General features: G+C 43.5%; 1 protein-coding gene across 2 annotated transcripts; it reads left to right on the top strand.

Annotated features, from left to right (window-relative positions):
- The first annotated feature begins 746 nt into the window (after positions 1–746).
- Positions 747–18761, top strand: LOC120841749. Of its 2 annotated transcripts, none has more exons than XM_040212722.3 (3): positions 747–1318; positions 9326–9646; positions 18521–18761. In XM_040212722.3, exons 1-3 carry the CDS (start codon positions 1307–1309, stop codon positions 18530–18532), a joined length of 345 nt encoding a protein of 114 aa, XP_040068656.1. In that variant the 5' UTR covers positions 747–1306; the 3' UTR covers positions 18533–18761. The 2 variants fall into 2 exon arrangements, with proteins under 2 accessions (XP_040068656.1, XP_040068655.1); XM_040212721.3 differs by having other exon boundaries at positions 749–1318; positions 9334–9646; positions 18521–18755.
- Positions 18762–19117: the final 356 nt, after the last annotated feature.

The following is a 19117-nucleotide window of genomic DNA, read 5'->3' as shown; positions in this document are numbered from 1 at the left end:
GGCCGAGGCTGACATGAACGGCAAGCATCGTAATGTGAGTTCAGTGAAATGACATCATATGTTGACTACTGTGTTGATGTTCATGCGTTGTGGCAGTCGTACAATAACAATTTTGAGAGGAAACCTGCCTTGACGTCATTTGTGTTGATGGGAGGTTGCCTTATTATTTCAGCAGGAGTTATCATTAATTTCTTAAAGGGAGCTCGCAGACCATTTCGGGGAGTAACTTTGTACAGCATCCTTGTCTAAGGGCTATACCATATTTGCCTCTGTGCTCCCTGTTGGAGGATAATACCTTATTTCCGTTGCATGCCAAATCTCGCTTTCCAATTACCTCAATAATATCTAGTAGCTGGCAACTTGATGTCATCTTCTGTCACATCAACCTATGGCATTAGATAGTGTGCCAAACGCACCACTAGATGAAAATGGCTTCATTATTATGTTTGGTTCTTCATAAAATATGGGAATCCCACATCCATATCATATGGGATTCTCATATCCTATGGGAATCCCATATGGGAGTTGCATAGGATATGGGAATCTCAGCACTTACATTCCCAAGATGTATAATGTAACAGGCACGTAGCCAGGATTTTGTTTCGGGGGGGCCCAACCATGACAAAATGCTGTATGAGGGAGAGGGGGCAGAGGAGGTCCCAGCAAAATGGAAGAATTCGAGGGGGGCCCGGGCCCCTGGGCCTCCCCCCTGGCTACGTGCTTGTAATGCAATATTAACAATTTTGAATTCTGTTATTTATTTTATAAAGCTGCAAATCAGACTCAATAACTGATCAATTATTTGAATAAACGTCCACTTCTAATCAGTTGCAACCTTGCAATCAATGCACAGTCCCAACCTGCATTACTGTTTCTGTATGATATCAGGAAATCTGGAGTAAACATGCAGCTTATTTCATAGCAACTTTTTACGTCTGACCCATTATATTCAGTGGCTGAAGTTATATAAGAAAGTGCTCATTTTAAAATGAAGCCATGCCACTGGATGTACACTGGCATGTGACTTGTACATGTGTTCCCAGCAAAATGAAAGGATGCATTTAGAAAGGGCAAACCATTTGCTTTACTCTTTGTTTTGTCCTTTTTCAGGTGCATGGGTGTTCACATCTAAAAGTGTTACATTGAAATTCGCTGCAGGACTGGCTTGCCTGACTCACCTTGTTTGTCTGGCAGCTTGCAACTTATAGGAACCTGGGTAACTACATCACAAGAGTGTGAAAGGGACAAAACCCTGCACTTCTTCGAGGATGGCGCCTTGAAGAAGGGAGAACTGCGCCTAAAGTGAATGCCATGGCAGGTGAGTCACTACAGTGAACCCCTAGCACAGATAATTCCAAACAAGAAATTATTAACAAATGTATTAGAAACAAAGAATGCAAATATGGACAAAGAGGTGGAGGTGAACGCACCATAGCACTGTGTTGTATTCATCTCCTCTCTTGTGTGTTGTTCCGGCTTTCCGCTACCCTCACCACTAACTACTACTGCTACTCTCTTGTGTCCTTTGCACTGTTTATCTTTTTTTAGGTAATGGTCTATCATTTAGTCAACATCAACACTAGTCAACAAAAGTGTGCTCTCATGCATTCTCATGAAATAACTGTGCTTGCAATTTAACAGGGTGTCTAGCAACGGGGAAAACCGGTAATTGTCAGGGAAATTTTAATTACCGGAAAAAGTCGGAGAATTGTCAGGGATATTGTCAAAAAGCGAGCCCAGTCAGGGAAAATGAGCTGGAAACGCCATTGAGTGCCCTGAGCAAAGACTTGGGGACTTAGGGGCAGGAAAAGGGGCAATAAATTATGCTTAGAGCGAAGCGCGGGCTCTGCTCACCCGATCTAGAGTGTGGAACCATATGCAAAGGGAACAGCCAACAAATCCAGTTTTTTTTTATTGGATTGGATTGAGGGTGCGGCACTAGGCTAGATCCAGTTAGAGCCTCCTTGTACTAGATATAGTAACAAATGGAAAAGCCGCAGACCCCATCCAATCCAAGCCGAAAGTATCCGAAAGTCTCCGAAAGTGTGCATCTGGCGGCCATGATGCCATTCGGTTATTGACTAGTGTGGTTGAGCGTCATGTTTTCATCATGTTTCCGGAAGTGGCCTCTTCACTGACGATGTCGGCGGCAGGAAAGTGCTCATTTAATCCTGACTGGACTAACCCGAATATTTCGGAATATGCATGTTGGATTAGGCCCGTGCAAAATGATCCTCACAGTGCTCAATGCCTTGTGTTGTAAATGTCTTATATATTTAACCACCTCTACAGTGGTCAGGGAATTTGAGCTTTAATTGTCAGGCAAAACCTGGAAAAGTCAGGGAATTTCAAAATAATAATTTTCTAGATACCCTGTTTAATCACAAACAATCTGTTAATGCTTGTTCCTAGAAATGTAACTCGTACAGTAATATATTCAAGGTACACCAACAAGGTAATTATGCTCGCCGAGGTTTCTATTTGAGCATGATATGCAAGAGTCCAACTACGCAGAACAGAACTTGCGGAATGAAATTCGTTTTCCTTCTCTCCAAAAACATTTGGTCGAGAATTGGCCGGTTTCTGTCATGCTTACATTTTTTTCTATAGCAGGGATGGGACTGCTGCGCCAATTGCACCATAGTGCACCTAATGATGTTTCGTGTACCACACTGATACAAAAGTATAAATAAGAACTAAATTGCGGTAAGGTGCGCCAAAACTGAAATTATAAACGAGCCTCGTCGAAATCAGCCGTCTCGCAGTTTTTGTTGGCAACACTGACATCGGACATCCCGGCCCAAAGGGAACGTTAATGAATCCGAAGCTCTGTATCCGAAGGTCGCTGCCATGGTTATACTTTGTTTCAGCTTAAAACAGTTGTTATAGCATTCTCATTGCGATGCTTCTGCTACCAGACCACTTTGAAGCCATTCGCTGTCGCCCTGCTTCATTAAGTCCATACGCAGATGATGCTACAAGGGAGAACTCCGGAATTCAGCGTCCCTGCCAAGAGTGCACGCTCGCGCAGTGCAAGCACTGTTCAAGGCCACATGCTGGCGCTTGTAGCATCGGCTGTGTCTGCTGCCGTTACTGTGTGCTTTTCTGGAGTGCGAGAGTCACTTCATCGGAATAGCGGAGCAAACAGCATCGCCATATTGCGCTACACTCAAATCTATTTAAGTTGGCGCACCTCCCTCTTGGCTGTACTTGCGTGACTATAGATGTTTCCACCGTTTTACAAAAGTCACAGTCCACACGTGCAAAATCGCAGTCCAGCCAGCACTTGATTGCAATTGCAGCCAGCCAGAAACTGCGTGTGAATAACACACAAACACAGCAATGAACGCACTCTAATACATTTTTATGGAAAGGTGTATTGCAAGCCCACAGCCCATGTTGGCCTGCCCCCGAGGCCCCGCGCAGAAAACTTGGGAACGTAACAAAGGCAAGTGAGCAATGACGGAACAAGGTACGAGCTGAAGGCAGTGATGTGATTGCTGCGCCAATTGCACCAAGGGGCTAACCCTGCTACATCCTGCTACATTTTGCCAAAATATGAGTAATCTGTGCCAAGCCTTCGCCAAAGGGCCAATTTTGGACGCCTTTCAAAACCGAATTTAAACTAAGTACCGTAACTGAGCATGCATGAGCTAGGTGGCACAAACGGCCGCCCGACACAAGAGCCGTGTATTGGGAGAGTTTGGCCAATAGGCCGAGCAAAGGCCGCCGCCAGCGCTGAATATTCCCCCCACGCTTAGAGCGTAAACTAAATTTGTGACACAGCGTCGACCAATCAGGAGACCGCAACGTCACAATATTGCAAACGACATTTAAAGCGTGAAATAGAAGCGTTCAATCTCGACCTCTCTATTCCATCTCACAAATGTCGGCAGTGAAGACAAAGGCACAGGCGCGTAAGCATGGCTCAGCAAAACGCTTTTGTTTGTACAAGAACTCCTGCATAGGAGGCACTTTCCAAAGCCACGCGCTCGTGCCCATGCCTTTGTCTGCTCTGCTGATGTTTGTTTGCTCTGGGCCGGCTTGGTAGAACAGCGTCCTGAGACTGGCTGAAAGAAAACAGTTCAAAGGGTGGGGCGCGCGAGCGTCTTGAGACGCGGAGTCCCGCTCTGCTCGTGCGCTGGCTTTGGCAGTGCTTTCTTTCCCCGTCTCAGCTGAGACGCTGTTTCTAGCAAGTCGGTCCTGGTTTGGAGTGCACGTTCGTTTATTCTACACTTGAATATTGGCGTGACTGAAACCTCACATGCACAAAGTTTTCAGTAACCGAGAGCTAAACCTTTTCACTCTAGCGATGCTAAAACGGCTCAAATTAGTCGCATCACATATTTAGAGCACACGACCACCGCTAGGGGCTGTTTCGCGGCCTGTGGTTGGCCCTGAGATGCTCGCCTATTCAAACCAATGTATGGCCAAACTCTCAATAAACGGCTCTGCCCGACACAAAATACCCTACATCAATCGTCCATGGTTTTTTCCATGCTTTTTTCCGCCATGCCGTCTCTTCTGTCACGCTCTCGTCGTCTCGTAAGCGTAAATCTCGTCTCGAGTTTTTTTTTTTTTTTTTTTTTTTAAATGATAGATGCCGGCGTGTGTGTGTGCTGCGACCCTAGCGTACTGGGTACCAGCCATGACGTGACGCTGTGAAACGAAACTATGTTTCGGAGCGGCGGGAGTCACTTTTTGAGCTGAAGCTCTTGCTGCTGAAATCAGCGGCCACACGACATTGCAGATATGGAGCTTCCTAAACTGAAACACGAGGACCGCCGCATGTTCATCAACATTCATATTCTTGTTTAAAACATACGCTGCCACAAAAATCCCTCTCTAACTCAAAGACTGCTGTGTCGAATTATTGATTACCTAGGTTTCTCTTGGTGGGCTTTCTTTCGAGAGGGACCCCGGTACGTGAAAAATGTGTCGCGAAGAAAAGTTGAAGTGAGCTGAAGCAAAGAAGGGAATGTCTGCACGCTGAACCCGCAGAGCGCGCTTGTTTGTCTCGAGTTCAGTCGTTGCACAAAGGGACCCTGGCTCGCGACGTCTTGCATCGATGCGCTCAGGTTCTTTTTTTCTGTGTTTAGCTCGTACCTCGCCTGCCGGCCTGGGAAGCGCGCGGCGCTGGACTCTTTTTTTTTGTCGCATGCTGGGCAGTTAAATTTTGCATAGACTTTTGGCTACCAGTTGGCAACGGAACAGAGAGGCATGGTTTCGGCTTCGATCGAACAGCCGTTTCGCTCGCGCGACGACGCACGTGACCTGCAAGCCTGCCGGAGTTGCCCTCACGTGCTTGCTAACCAACGATGCGAACATAATTGCACGACAGAGGCACCAGCCGGGACGCTTGCAATTCAATGTTTTACATTTGATTACTTTTGACGAAAATCTGGCACGTCGGCAATCAGTAAAACGGTGGCAAGCGGTTTTTCGGAATTGCTTGGCGTCGCCTACAGCACTGTACACTTCTGGGATGTCGCAATGTCTCTTTGGAGACATTGAAAGTGGACATTCATTACTACCCTAAGCTAAAGCAAAGCTTGCTCCAGCCTTGCAGAATGTTCCGAAAAGCAAAAAGAAATGTGTCATGTCATTGGCATTTCAGTTACACCATGAAAGACTCCCAGGTGGCCGAACTTGACCATAATTGGTTTATTTCGGCGAGCAAGGTTCCCTTTGCGTGTCCAGCATTTCAAACAAATATTTTTATTTTTGTTAGAATATCTGCTTTAAAAGCCACTTATGCTGCTCCAAAACACTGTTTTGGCTACTCCAAAGGCCACTTTTTCTACTCCAAAGCACTGTTTTGGCTGCTCCGAAAGGTAACCCAAAGCGGCTTAGGCCAATCACATCACTGTGAAGGCTATTTCTTATTGTTTCTTTACATTCACCTCTTTGTAAGTCGGTTCCATCATGTGTGACACTGTTGTGCAGTTTTGCTTTATATGATTTGTCTAATTTTCATGTAATTTTGTGAAAAATGTTTTTAAAATAATATGGTAATTGAAAGTACTGTTTAGTTCACATTGAGTTATCGACATGCCATATTTCCTTGAGCTTTGAAAACCAGGTGACATTTAGCCTCTATTTCAACATTCTTGGAACTCGTATGCTGCTCCCAATTTGCTCCAGGACCTCGTTTTTGCTGCCCCCAGCCTGCTCCAAACTGTAGTTTTTCTGCTCCCAAGATTGCTCCAAAGCTGCTTTGCCCAGTTCCATCCCTGCTATAGTAATGTTAGGTTCAAACTATGTGTACCAAATATATTCAAATCCATACATCATCTAAAGCACACATTAAATATAAAAAAAGGAGAAAACTCTCCGATTTTCCATTGTGGTGAACAAGGAAAAGCAGCGGAGCTGTAGTATGTGCCGCCATCTATGAGCAACGGCGGCAACCAGACAATCGGCAAGCAGGTTGTCTGGTTGCCCGTCATCGCACATAGATGGCAGTAGCTGTCCAGAGGGTTGTGTCGAGATTTGTTTGTCCATGGACTTGAAACTGGGGATACTAGCGCTCAACAGCTCTGCTGTAATATGAGCTGGATTTTTGTGGCCTCCAGAAAGCTGCAAAAACGTTGAACGAAAAAAAAAAAAATGCTTCACAGATTACAGGAGGGAAATGTACACACCATTTTCAATATAGCAACGTACCGTGGGCTGGACGATGCGATGGCAGCGCAGAACGGACCAACATTGCGACGGATGTGAGGCCGCTACTTTGGAACTGTTGTTCGTGGAACCGGTCAATTGAACGTCAAGCGGAAGGGTTATAAGTGCAAAACAATCGCAGGACAAATGGTGATTTCGGGCCATGAGCTTCCAGTGATGTGATCGCTGTGCCATTTGCGCCAAACTGTGCCAAAGCTCTTACCCTGCTACACCCTGCTATATTTGACCCAAATGTGAGGAATTTGCACCAACATTGCACCATAACTTAAGTTCACTTAAATAATACTAAAAATCAGGGTGTCGAACCGGAACCGAACCGAACCGAACCGGTATTTTTCCGGAACTGAACCCGAAGCCGAACCGTTATATTGTTATCGCGATGAACCCGAACCGGAACTGAACCGAAAAAAAAAATAACGTTTACCGGCTCATGTCAAAACGGTTCGGCCACGCGCTGTTGACAATGAATGTGCTATCAATGCCATTTGTTTTTTAAGTGCCGTCAACTGACACACACCTCGCTTACATATTTTTCTTCTCCACTCAGTCTTAGGAATATAAACGCTGCATACATGAATCTTGACAAACGCTGCATCCATGAATCTTGACATAGGAACCAGTATTGCGCTGGTCGCGGCTTGCACGGAAGAAAGAAAATTGGAATGCTGTGCAAAAGAAAAAGAAAAAAATTGCGTCACGGGATTTTATTTTCCTACAATTTCGTAAATCGTAAATGCTGCTGTGTGCTCATTTCATAACACGTTTCTAGAACGCGCGAGTTCTTGAAGCTTGCTTCCATCGGAATGAGAAAAGAAAAGGCTGTGGAGTTTGATAATAATGCATCCGGTTTCGTATAGGCACTTAGAAGCTAACATATTTGTGAGACAGCGAACTCTTCTATTTTAATATTTATCCTATTACGTCCTTCTGGCGTTGCGTTCGGTGAGGTGTTTTTCATATTCCGTATCTTGTTTAATGAAAACTTTTTTAAGGGTCTAATTTGAGTTGCCGAAGGCTAGTTCAAATAAAGAAAGTTGTATTTTCTCCCCACTGTTCCTTCAATTGCTTACACGCCGAGGTGGCGGGATAGTTAGCGAGTTCTACTTGTAAGTGGGTTTGTAAGGAGGTCGCGGATTTTACAGCTACTGCGTCGGACCCAATTAGATGAAGTCCGAATGCGTAAATGTCGGTGAGGTAACCTTTGAGTGCACATAAAGAAACCATTCCTGATAGAAATCCCTGAGCCTTACACTACGATGTATCCCGTTTCGTATGTGCTGATTTCTGATGTTTTATTTGTAATTTATTTTGATGTTGCAATTTGTCGTTTATAATTTCCGAACCGGTTCGGGAATCGGTTCAGCGCCCCGAACCGGTTCGCGAACCGGTTCACGGATCGAAATAATCGAACCGGAACTGAACCGGAACAAAATAAATTTACCTGAACCTGAACCGTAACCGAACCCGTATTTTTTTCGGTTCGACACACTGCTAAAAATATAACAGCTGTAGGCCTTGCTACTGGGCCAGATCGTTTAGGGTAGGCTCATGCGGGCTTTCAGGACTTTCGATAATCGTTGAAGTAACATTCTATTCGATTTGATTTCGCACCAACCACTGACAGCACTCGGAAGTTTCGCAATAAGTCTTGTGGATTTTAACATTTGTTCAGTGGGATTTCATACCTAAAATAATCATTTACGGCAGTTTGCGCTGTCCTTCATCGGTCGTCGTCTTGTTACCGTGTCTCGTGCTTCCACACACAACTAAACAGCTAGTGTTTGTTCTCCTCCTACTATTTGCCACTCTCCTCCTTACGTTTGTAGTGCACGGTTATGCTCCACAAGCTCTTTTTGCTTCTCCAAAATGAACTTTTCGCTGCTCCAATAGCTGCTCCAAATTGACTACAACCAATCACATCACTGAGCCTCCGTGCTTGTTTTTTGGTTTCAAGCAGTTGAGTTTTTTAACTCTATTGAAAATATATGTGGCTCTGTGGCAAAATATTTAATGAGCAGTCTCCTGACACCATATTGAATTGTCTGGCAAAAAATTAAAAATAAACATTTTTGGCGGGTGTTAGTGTTCCTTTAACGAACAAAAAAAACGAGGGTGCAAGCTGGCTCAGGTTAAACAAGGTGAATTTACCCTATACTAGGAATTTTTGAAGGAAGATGCAAACAAAACACACAAGTCTCAAACACAGTTGAGTTGTAATGGACTGAAAAATGAATAGGCAACCCAAAAGAGGGAGACATGAAGACAGTCTTTCCAAAAAGTTGTTGTTCCGCTTACAACCACTCTCCAAAGGGAATTAATTCCCAGACCTTGCAGCCTTCTACTATACACAACTCCCAAGATCCTCAAAGACTGCAAACAAAAAGAAGCAACCTACAAACCTCTGAGTAAATGTGATTAAAGAAACAATAGCTTGAGCTTTGAACCTAGGAAATACAAAAACATCACACACAACGTGAAGTTTCCAAAAACAGATGGACATTGAACTTGTTTCTAATGAAAAAAATATATGTCAAAAAACCTGTTCCACTCGGAGTCGAAACACAGGAAGGGCCTAGTCAAGAGAGGGCATGAAAGCAGTCACGCGATGCACATTGTCAGCGTTTTTCTTCTAACTCTGCAGTTTTTTAGCGGGACGGCCTTCGATCTCCGGCCTGGCTTCATGGGAGCCAACCTGCCTGGAACAAAGGATCCTATCAACCTGGATGTCATCTCTCCTTCCATCGACGTTTCCGGTACCAAAAACGAAGACAAGCACCAGGCAACCGAGGCAATCACCTTTTCCGTCGTCAACCAGCTTCACCTCGGTCATTCCGGAACAGCCACATCGACGCCCACATCATCGCATTGGTCCAGAAGGCTGGCCTTTTCACCGTGGATCGTCAAAGGGCATGGAATCACGCACACGATGCACATTGTCAAATGTTTTCATCGAACCCTGCAGGTTAGTAATCCGGACGGTTTTCATTCTTCTAAGTCTAATGCAGTGATAGAAGTGCTGTGCCATTTGCGCGAAATTGCGCCATGACCGAAAATCAGCTACATCTTTTGCAAAAATGGCACTTTTGCTAAGAATTGCGCCAAACTTGCGCTAATAGCGGCTTACGGCGAAGGAATAAATGGTTTATTATTGGTCGACCCTAATATTCATAAAAGTAGAAGGAAAGAAAAATTTTAGAAATATGATTTTTATAGCGTCTCTGCTTACCGTATGGTTTGTTTCGTCTTCGGTCGGAGCACCAGTTGAAGACTCGAACACCTACATACACAAACACTCATGCTACAAGCACAAGTCACGGGACATTCGCTGCCCTTGGTTGGTTTAGCCGATTAAGAACACATTCAAGGAGATGACAACTGCCATGATGTCTGACTTTGATGCTGCGAATCAACCGGTCAGAGCCGTTGATGAACTGGCTGCTTGTTCACTGACATTGTCTAAATTTCCAGTCGATGTCGGGAACTAAGGGTCCTGAGAAAACTTTGCAAAATAGTAGGATTTCCAATTGCTGCTACTGTCATAAAGCAGAACCAAGGTCTTGTACTCCCGATCAGATCGCTTGATTATCATGTCTGCCTCATGCCTGTGCTGTTTGACTAAAGAGTACCGTGCCACTTGGGCCGTTCGGGTCAACCTTCGCCGCCTCTTATCAGCGTGTGCGCGTCGAGCTTCACCTCTTTGTACCGGGGTGCTAGGAGCGGCGACTGTCCTGGGGGAGCGCCTTCCTTAGTGCGATAGGCTCGCAAATTATGCTCAGGATTAGTACAGGTTCAACTTCTTTTTTCTAATTGTAAAATAATCTAATCTAAAAAAAACAAACAAAAAAACAAAAAGAGATGGAAAAAAACACGCGTCTGTATATATTTGTATAAATATGGTAGTCACGGTAGTTTCCTTGCAGCAGTCGTCCATTAAAAGAGCAGCAAACTTTGATGTAACTCTGGTTCCTATGCCGCTAAAAAGCAGTGTCACCATTAAAGGGCAACGCCGCTCAATTCCGAAAAATTTAGGCTTCCTGTGATTCACATTCACAAAGCACTACCAAACAACTCTACGTCTTTGGAATCGCGAAATGTGGAATATTATTTGTGTAATCCTAATTTAAACATCAGCAGATACCGAAACCGAAACTTCGGTTGCGTCAGGCAACATCGATCTCGGGTCGTCAGAGTCATGGCCACACCCCGTCGAACCACGTGGTCTTGTGATGTTCGGGAGGGAGCGAGAAACAGGACACACAACGCAAGAAGGTGTTCTTTTTTTTTTTTTTTATTGGACGCGGGCAGGTTGCTTTGCGTGGCGTGGACGGTGATGGCCCTGGGGAGAGGGGGAAGGGGAGAAGACGAAAGAGAAGGGGAGCGGAGAAACAGACCGATAAGCGCGCAGGGCAGCGCAAACTAGCGCATCCGTGTTACGGTGATCACGTAGACGCCCGGTCAGCCAACACCGGGAGGAGAAACTCATGACGTCACCGTTCAATTTCGCTCTGAGAAGTAAAAACAAGCAAAACGTGAGAATGACATACACATGCCTCTGACGTAGTGGTTCAACGTTGGCCTCGCGCCGCACGCTAGAGTTGGCAGATTTCGGCAACTTGGCTCGCTTGAAGGTTTGCTGGCCAGTTTATTAAATATATAAACGGAATTAGATCATAATATTTGACGTGGGGTCTTCCTATATGATACTGAGGAGGGCTACATAGTTTTTTAAATATTAAAAATGAAGCGGAGTTGCCCTTTAAAGCACAAGTGTAGGCTTTTATAATATTTCGGGTGGTGGCTTTTGCAGTTTATAATATTGGAGACTGGAGTTTGGTAAGTTCATTAAACTGACGGGAAACATTTTTATTGGTGGACGTGTTACTGGATAATCTGGTTCTTGCTGACATTTTACAGAAATTATATTTACAGGCTAAACCAACTACGGAGTGTAAAATGGAGATACGAAAGAGGAGTTATCGCGACAAAGTGTCGGACTATGATTAACTTTTTAACCATATTTTAATACCCATCGTAAATGAAACCTAGTCTGACTAGAGCCTTTTTTAAGAAGTCGGTGTTCCTTTTATGCTCTATCTATTCTTATCACAAATGGTAATAAGTAATGTGCTCGAGTATCAAAGAGGAAACTCTGATCATTACCATAAAGAAACTCATTTAGAGATGCAGTCACTTTTTCATTGTCAAGTGCCATGTGCTAACAGATGTTGGCATCTGCTCCAAAAGCATCAATGGCTGCTCCAAACCAATATTTTGACTGCTAAATAACCTGCTGCAAAAGGTGAAATGGCACTTTTATCACTGCTAAAGACGTCTGTATAATAGTGCTTCTATGCCGAGAAGCTTTGGTGAAATCATTTAGTGTGTTGTTGCTGCTGCTGCTTGGATGCGATGTTGAGACTAACCCCGGAGCAACTAATATTGAACTATCTGAGCAGCTTGCTGAAATGATGCGGGTGTTGCAGGATACAAATGCGCAAACTCAGAGTGTTGTGGAAGGGCAAAGTAGTATAGTGAGCTCGATTAGCAAACTAAGAACAAACCAACAACAGCTACAAGTCACGGTAACAAATATCGGTCGAAGGGTTGCTGCGATTGAATTGAAGTCGTCTTCAATCAATGAATTACACCGCGAGTTGGCTCGTGCCAGCCAATCTGTTCAGCGCATTCAAAACGAAAATCGTGCTTTGCGCAGTAGACTAGATGAGATTAGACTTATCATGTTAACAGTAATGCCCTCGCCTCTGTGTCTGTTTAGAAATAGTATCTTGGTGTTCATGTAACTTGTAACCTTTCTTGGAAGATTCATATTGAATACATAATTAATAATGCTAACCATATTTTAGCATACTTAAAGGGAAGGTGGGGCAGTTTTGTATTTGAGCAAAAAACACTTGATTTGCATTCATTTGGCCTTTAAAATGACAGATATCACAATTATGCCTCAGTGCGACGCACCAGAGAGCCAGAAGAGCAATTTCAAAATAGGGCTGAAGCCCCACCTCCCTAGCCTTGTGCAGTCAAAAGATCCGTCGATGATGTCACGTACAGCGACTGTCTTTCGTGTTTTCTAGTTTTTAAAGGGAAGCTACGGAGCTTCTTGGAAAAAATGAGTTAGAAGTGAATCCTAGTGTATTTTTACCCCGTGAACCCGAATACCCAAACCATTTGCTGCGTAAGTATTGTTAAACGCGAGAAAAACGCGAAAGACAGTCGCTGTCCGTGACGTCATCGACGGCTCTTTTGGCTGCCCAAGGCTAAGGGGGCGGGGCTTCAGCCCTATTTTGAAATTGCTCTTGTGGCTCTCCGGCGCGTCGCATTGAAATATAATTTTGCTATCTGTTATTCTAAAGGACAAATGAACGCAATTTAAGCGTTTTTTCTCAAATGTAGAAGTGCCCCATCTTCCCTTTAGCAATACTTGCGCAGCAAAGGACTTGGGTATTCGGGTTTACGGGATAAGAACACAGTATAATTCGCTTCTAGCTCATTTTTTCAAGAACCTCCGTAGCTTCCATTTAAAAAGAAATCTCTTTCTCGCTACGTCTTCGTTAAAACTAAACATGTACAAAACCCTAATCCATCCAAAATTAGAATATGCTGCCACTGTGTGGGACCCCACTCACTCGTCACTAATTGCTCATGTTGAATCCAATCAAAACCGCTCAGCTCGTTTTATATTGACAGACTATAATAGCGCTGCCAGCGCTACTACCAGGAAAAATACTTTAGGTCTGCCGTTACTAGTACACCTTCTTTATTTCAATATTCTTTTATGCTACAAACATCTATAGACTAGAACCACCTTCCTGCCTCCATTGCTAACATCACTGATATTGTTTTGTTTAAAAATGCTGTTATTAATATGTGCACTTTATAGTAATAATTTACAGCTTTCTCCCCTCTTCGATGTACTTACTTTGAGGGTATTTGAAATAAATAAACACTTTTCTATCTATGCTTTATTAATATTATTGATTCTTTTAGTATATGCTTGTAGCCATTCCCTTCAGTCAAAACTATTTCAGTAGGATCCCATAAGGGCACACAACTATTACATTTATTCATGTTTTTTTGTTTTTGCAGAATTATAATTGTGAGGCATGGATCTGCTCTGAAATAGTTTTGACCCAAGAGAATGTCCACAAGTTGATGCTGAAAGAATCAGTAACAAAATTGAAGCTTGTAATTGCGGTGAATAAGTTTTCCCTATGTTTCGACTGTGAGTGGAAGAACTTCCTTAGTCTATATTTTTTCCTTAGAACCAGGTTTGATGTCCCTCTCTTTTAGGAAGTTAATGTTGTATATGGTGCTTTTCCATTCTCTAGGATATAAGCTCGAGGGTATTCTTCGTTTCTTTGATCACATTTACATAGAGGTTAGTAGGTTGCTTCTTTGTATCTCTGTCCTTGAGTATTTTGGGGGTCGTGCTGAGTCGTGGACAGTGCAAGCTGAAATGTTAGTGCAACAGCCGAAATCCATTGCTTGCTGTTCCTCTACAAGAGACACTGAACTACTAATGAGAGGCAGTATGAGGACAAGAGTGCCATGGCCACTGCTATGCGACTCTGCCTGTTTCTCATTGTTTAGGAGCACCTCGATTTGAGTCACCTTTACATTTTGCTATCGCCTAGCCGTGCTTGTTGGCGCCTCCTTTATCTGTGCCGGTGGTCTTTGTCCCAGCCAAATAACTTTGTCCAATGACTCAGCAGGCAAACATGATGCTAACTATCAACAACCCCAGAAGCAGCACATCTGCAGCAAGGTGTGCGGTTCTCAACCATGATCAGGCCGAGTCACGTATCATGCCACTGCAATCTCTTTTGCGCGTTATCTTTCATCACTAGTTCAAGTTTTCTTGTCGGGGCAGTGCCACTGGTGTCAGTAATTTCAGCCTCTGTCAACCATGACTGTACAGTAGGGCTGAGCATCGATTATATAATGAAACCTCAATATTTGCCACCCTTTAACCGATTATTAATGGCCTAATGATTCTCATTCCTTTTTGTGCATACTGAAAATTGCATATATTCTTGTTTGCCTTTGCTGAATGTTTATAAACGGTATACAAAATTGATTATGAATCAACTTCGGTACATAGTTGAGAACCGTTCAAGGGCACACCCGAAGATTATTACTTCAGTTGCACGAGGCAAAGAGGTTTGTTGATATTCATCGGCAAGAGCGGCTTCCTTTGATTGACAGACACTCAAAATATGTTAAAATGGCCAGTGTTCATGTAACCCTCTGCACCTTGTCTGGAGTTACAAATCTTGGCCGTACAGTTTATTTTAGCTTCAATTTTCACCGAAAGTTTGCCTTTCATGTAGGTGTACTGGGCGATTTCTGCATGGTAAAAGCATTTAATTTTTCTTTTTCGTCAAAGTATTATCAATTAACCGGATAAACAAAATAATCCAGATTAAAGCAATAATTGAATAATTGGTCGGTTATTCTATCGATTGCCCAGCTGTACTGTTCACTAGAAGGCACTAAGGTCCAGTAAAATATTTTCTGTTAGAAACGGTTGTAAGTGGAAGTGTACCCGTGGAAAGGGTTTCTTCAAGTCTCCCTCTGTATGTTCTGTTGTGTGTCGCTTAGTTAAGAATCCTTTCTGTCCATTGGAATTTAGCTGTGCCCCCAGTCTTCGGTACACTCCTCATAAGAAATTTTTTTTATAGTGAAACTTCAAGGCAATGTCAAAATTATTGCAAGTTGAGGCAAACCAAAATCACAGAATGTAGTGACAGTTTGCTCTTTTGTGTAGAGAGAAGTGATGTTTATCAATATTTTATTTGAAAGTGCTCCTATGACAAAACGACTCGCCAACCTCTGCTCAAGACCATGTGGCTTGTGGCTTTAAAACCTGTCATATTCAAGCGTTATTTAAATTTTTATCTTCATCATGTACATTTTCTTGAACCACGACATTATTTAGTGCACCACAGTTTTACAAAGAAACTTCATTGCCAGAGACTCATACTCTTATTAATTGTGCAATGACAGTGCAGCCACCAACTGCCATTTCTGCTGAAATAGCAGTCTGTGGTGTAACAAATCTAACAATGAACAGTGTGGAATAATGAAAAACAGTCCACAGCTGTTTCCCCAAGGTCCAGTGACTTGCTTCTGCAGGCATTTATGGTTTTCCAAAGCAGTGTAAATAGGGAGTATTAGCAGGTCGTTTCCACACGAACGGTTCGCCCTCGAATGCATCCGCGACGCCACTGCGCATGCGCATGCGAGTCGTTTGGGGAGTTGGGAGGCTCTTCTCGTTCGTTTCTCCCATTCCGGCTGCTGGAGTCGTCACCGCAACTTAGCCAGCACCGTTCACGACTCGGGTAAGAAAAAGATGGCGGTCAGTTCGGCGACCGCCTTCGCCGACCCAGCCGAGCGTTAGGTTTAGGACAGCGGGAGGCGAATTGCCGTCCTGTTAGTCTGCTTCATTTGAGAGGTTGAACGAAATCATTTCGAGGACTGCTCACAATGGTAAGCGATCGTGAATGCTGTAAACTGCGCATGCTAGTAAATTTTTGCGATCTGCGGGCAGACGAGCTGCTGTGGCGACTGCGAGCAGACGAAATGATTTGGTTCAACGGCACACAACCTGAACGATCGTTCAAGTTCAAGATGACGGAGACACACCATATACCTTTGCGGTCGTTCAGACACTTTTTACTCTATCTAGCTTCGCAGTTCTTGAAATTCCGACCTGAAAATGTTACGTCGGCCGTCTTGTTTACATCAGGCGTACGACGGAAACACGAACCGCCACCACGGTGTCCGCCTCCATCGCCACTGATTTACACGTTGCAGAATGCTTCACATGTTTACTAGAAGATGGCGCCACCGTTAAGCACGATCATCATTATTGTTTACTCGGTCACGCCACTTTCACGGTTCGCTAAAGTATGTCAAATTTGACGTACGGTTTCACGGAACGGACGAGCTATACCATTTGTGATTTTGGAACCGTATGCTTGAAAAACGACTCGCTAAAACTTTCTAATGTGATCGAACCGAAACAGAAGATAGAGATGTGCTGCGTTAATGGTCCCTACACCTTCCCAGTGGTGATGCTCCTCCTCACCTTTTCCTAGGCAACGAGCGAGAGGACTCTTCACTAACGTAATCCGTCTTGGGCTTCTGGTATAACGAAGGCCACTGGGAGGGGCTTGAGGGCAGTCTGCCTCGAGGGGAAGTTGACTTCTTGATTGCTGCTACTTGGGGACTCCAAGATAGATGGACGAGGCTTTTCAGCAGACCTAGGCTATCCTGGAGTTTGGGGTGGGCATGTCCCTCTGTGTTATGGACGTTTGCGAGTTGTGTTGCTTTCCTACATGGCGACAGCCGCCTCCTGTGCATAAGTGAACTGGTGCTCATCTTTTGTGTAAGGTTGCTATTCGTGCCACTGAAAGAAGCTTTACACTTCTGGTGTGGCATGTCATTTATTTGGCAGCTAGAAAAGCTGTTGCTTGAAGTCAATGTTCAGGTTCTTGGTTTTTGGAGGACCGGAAATATTTTCTAATACACTCGACTCTCAGTAACTCAAACTCCTGAAAGCCACAGACTTCAATTTGAAATGTGAGAAGTTTTGAATTATCGGAAATTTATGGAAAAGTGATATGAGGCAAAGTATGAAATCGCTATAGGAATAACTACATATACCAAGCAGTTTTTTATACTATCCTCTGCACAGGCCTATTTAAAAAAGGGCACACGTAAAACATTGGTGAGGCTTAAAGCAAATATTAATATTGGCCGAATATTTTCTAATTAAATATAGAATAGTTTCTCAAAGCCTTTTACTACTGTTGTGCCGTGCTCAAACAACAATTCAGCTTAACTTGTGAAGGTTGTTCCCAACCTTCCCCTTGTCCACTTCTAAGCTCAGTTAGTTTTAATATAACTACATCTATGAACTGTGGCCTCTGTAAGTCCAATGCCCACATTGGGGTGGCATGTAAATGACAGATTTCACATAAAATTAAACCTGAAGAAACGCCCAGCTATCCTAATCGAAGGAATTTATAAATCTGCTTGCTATATGCAAATATTCTTTCTTTCATCTGGAATTTAATCCCCCTTAGAATAATCAAAGAAGCACAAATAAATAAAGCAGATTGTCAGGACAGTGCTCCTTGCATAATCGGGATGGGTTAGTCCCATCGAGTATGCTTCTCACCTAGCACCCGTATACTGCGGCAAAGCAATGACCACGAGCTTTGCGTGTATTGCTTTTCCGGAGTACACAGGTGCTCGATGAGAAGCGCACTCAACGGGACTAACCCTCCGCAATGGACAAATAGTGTGAACGGAGCGAAAACATTGTTTGAAATAAACAGCTTATTGATGCATTTAGATTTAGCAAAAAAACTAAATTTTTAAATTTGTTTGAAATAACTGGCAGTACGAAATATCAGACTTTGATTTATTGCGAGTCCACTGTACTTTTTTTAGTTCAGACAAAACAGTATATAGTGGCAGCTGTCAATGCAAATAGTATTGGTTGTATACTTCATATACTTTTTTTCAGGTGCCGTAGTTTTACAGTTTTAGAGGATTTTAAACGATCACATGAAAGTGGTAATACAGCACATCATTATGCTGTAACTCGCCTCTGGCAAGCACAGTCCAGTGTTACAAGCAGATTATACTTTTTCATGCAGCCATATGAGTGGCAATTCTTCGGTTTTCTGCTTGTCTAGTTTGGTAGAAACATTGTTCCGAAATGGTGACATGAAACGAAGCTATTAGTCTAAATTAAATTTTGTTTGTCTTGATCCTATAAGTGAATTGCTCTCATATCATTTTGCAGGCATTGCGCTGAGGCTTGGGCCATGTGGAACTGGAGGCAGCCAAGTCACCAAAGAAGATAGGACTTTGGCTCATTCAGAAACCATGTGAACTACGGCACAAGAGGCCCAGGGCACCGGGACAGCTGGCTGAATAAACAGCTAAGCCTTTCAAACATTGAAGTGTGTGCTATCCCAAGGAGAGTAGTTTGAAGGGGATTAGAGTTTTAGACCTCAAGGCAAATAAATGTATTTTTTCCTGCCAAAGGTTGGATACAGCCCTGATTCAAAAATATGAAAGAGTTATACAAGGAAGGCGGACAGGACAAACACCTTTCGAATTTCAACACATTGGTGTCTTCTTTTGCTGGTATAAATTGACTAACCTGGGGACATGCACTTTTAATCTGACAGTGAATCGAACTGATGACCCTTTCTTACAGTGTCCATTGAATTCATGATCAGTTAACCAACAGCCTGGCCACCAACACCTTTGAAATTTTTGGACTAGGCAATATATATATCCTTCGGAGACTATATTCTTGTGAAATCGGTAAACTGTTTCTTTGTTGTATGTTTGCCTATAGTCAGTTACAGGTTAAGAAGGTAGCGGCAAATGC

The sequence above is a fragment of the Ixodes scapularis genome, unplaced genomic scaffold (assembly GCF_016920785.2).
Source record: "Ixodes scapularis isolate PalLabHiFi unplaced genomic scaffold, ASM1692078v2 ptg000323l_1__unscaffolded, whole genome shotgun sequence".
In the NCBI taxonomy this organism is placed as follows: domain Eukaryota; kingdom Metazoa; phylum Arthropoda; class Arachnida; order Ixodida; family Ixodidae; genus Ixodes; species Ixodes scapularis.
This window is presented reverse-complemented; position numbering and strand designations above follow the sequence as displayed.

Bases quoted from the DNA above. Each gene is read 5' to 3' on its own strand.
- LOC120841749 (XM_040212721.3), top strand. The intron at 9,647-18,520 runs GTTAGTAATCCG...ATCATTTTGCAG, and splicing joins GTTTTCATCGAACCCTGCAG to GCATTGCGCTGAGGCTTGGG.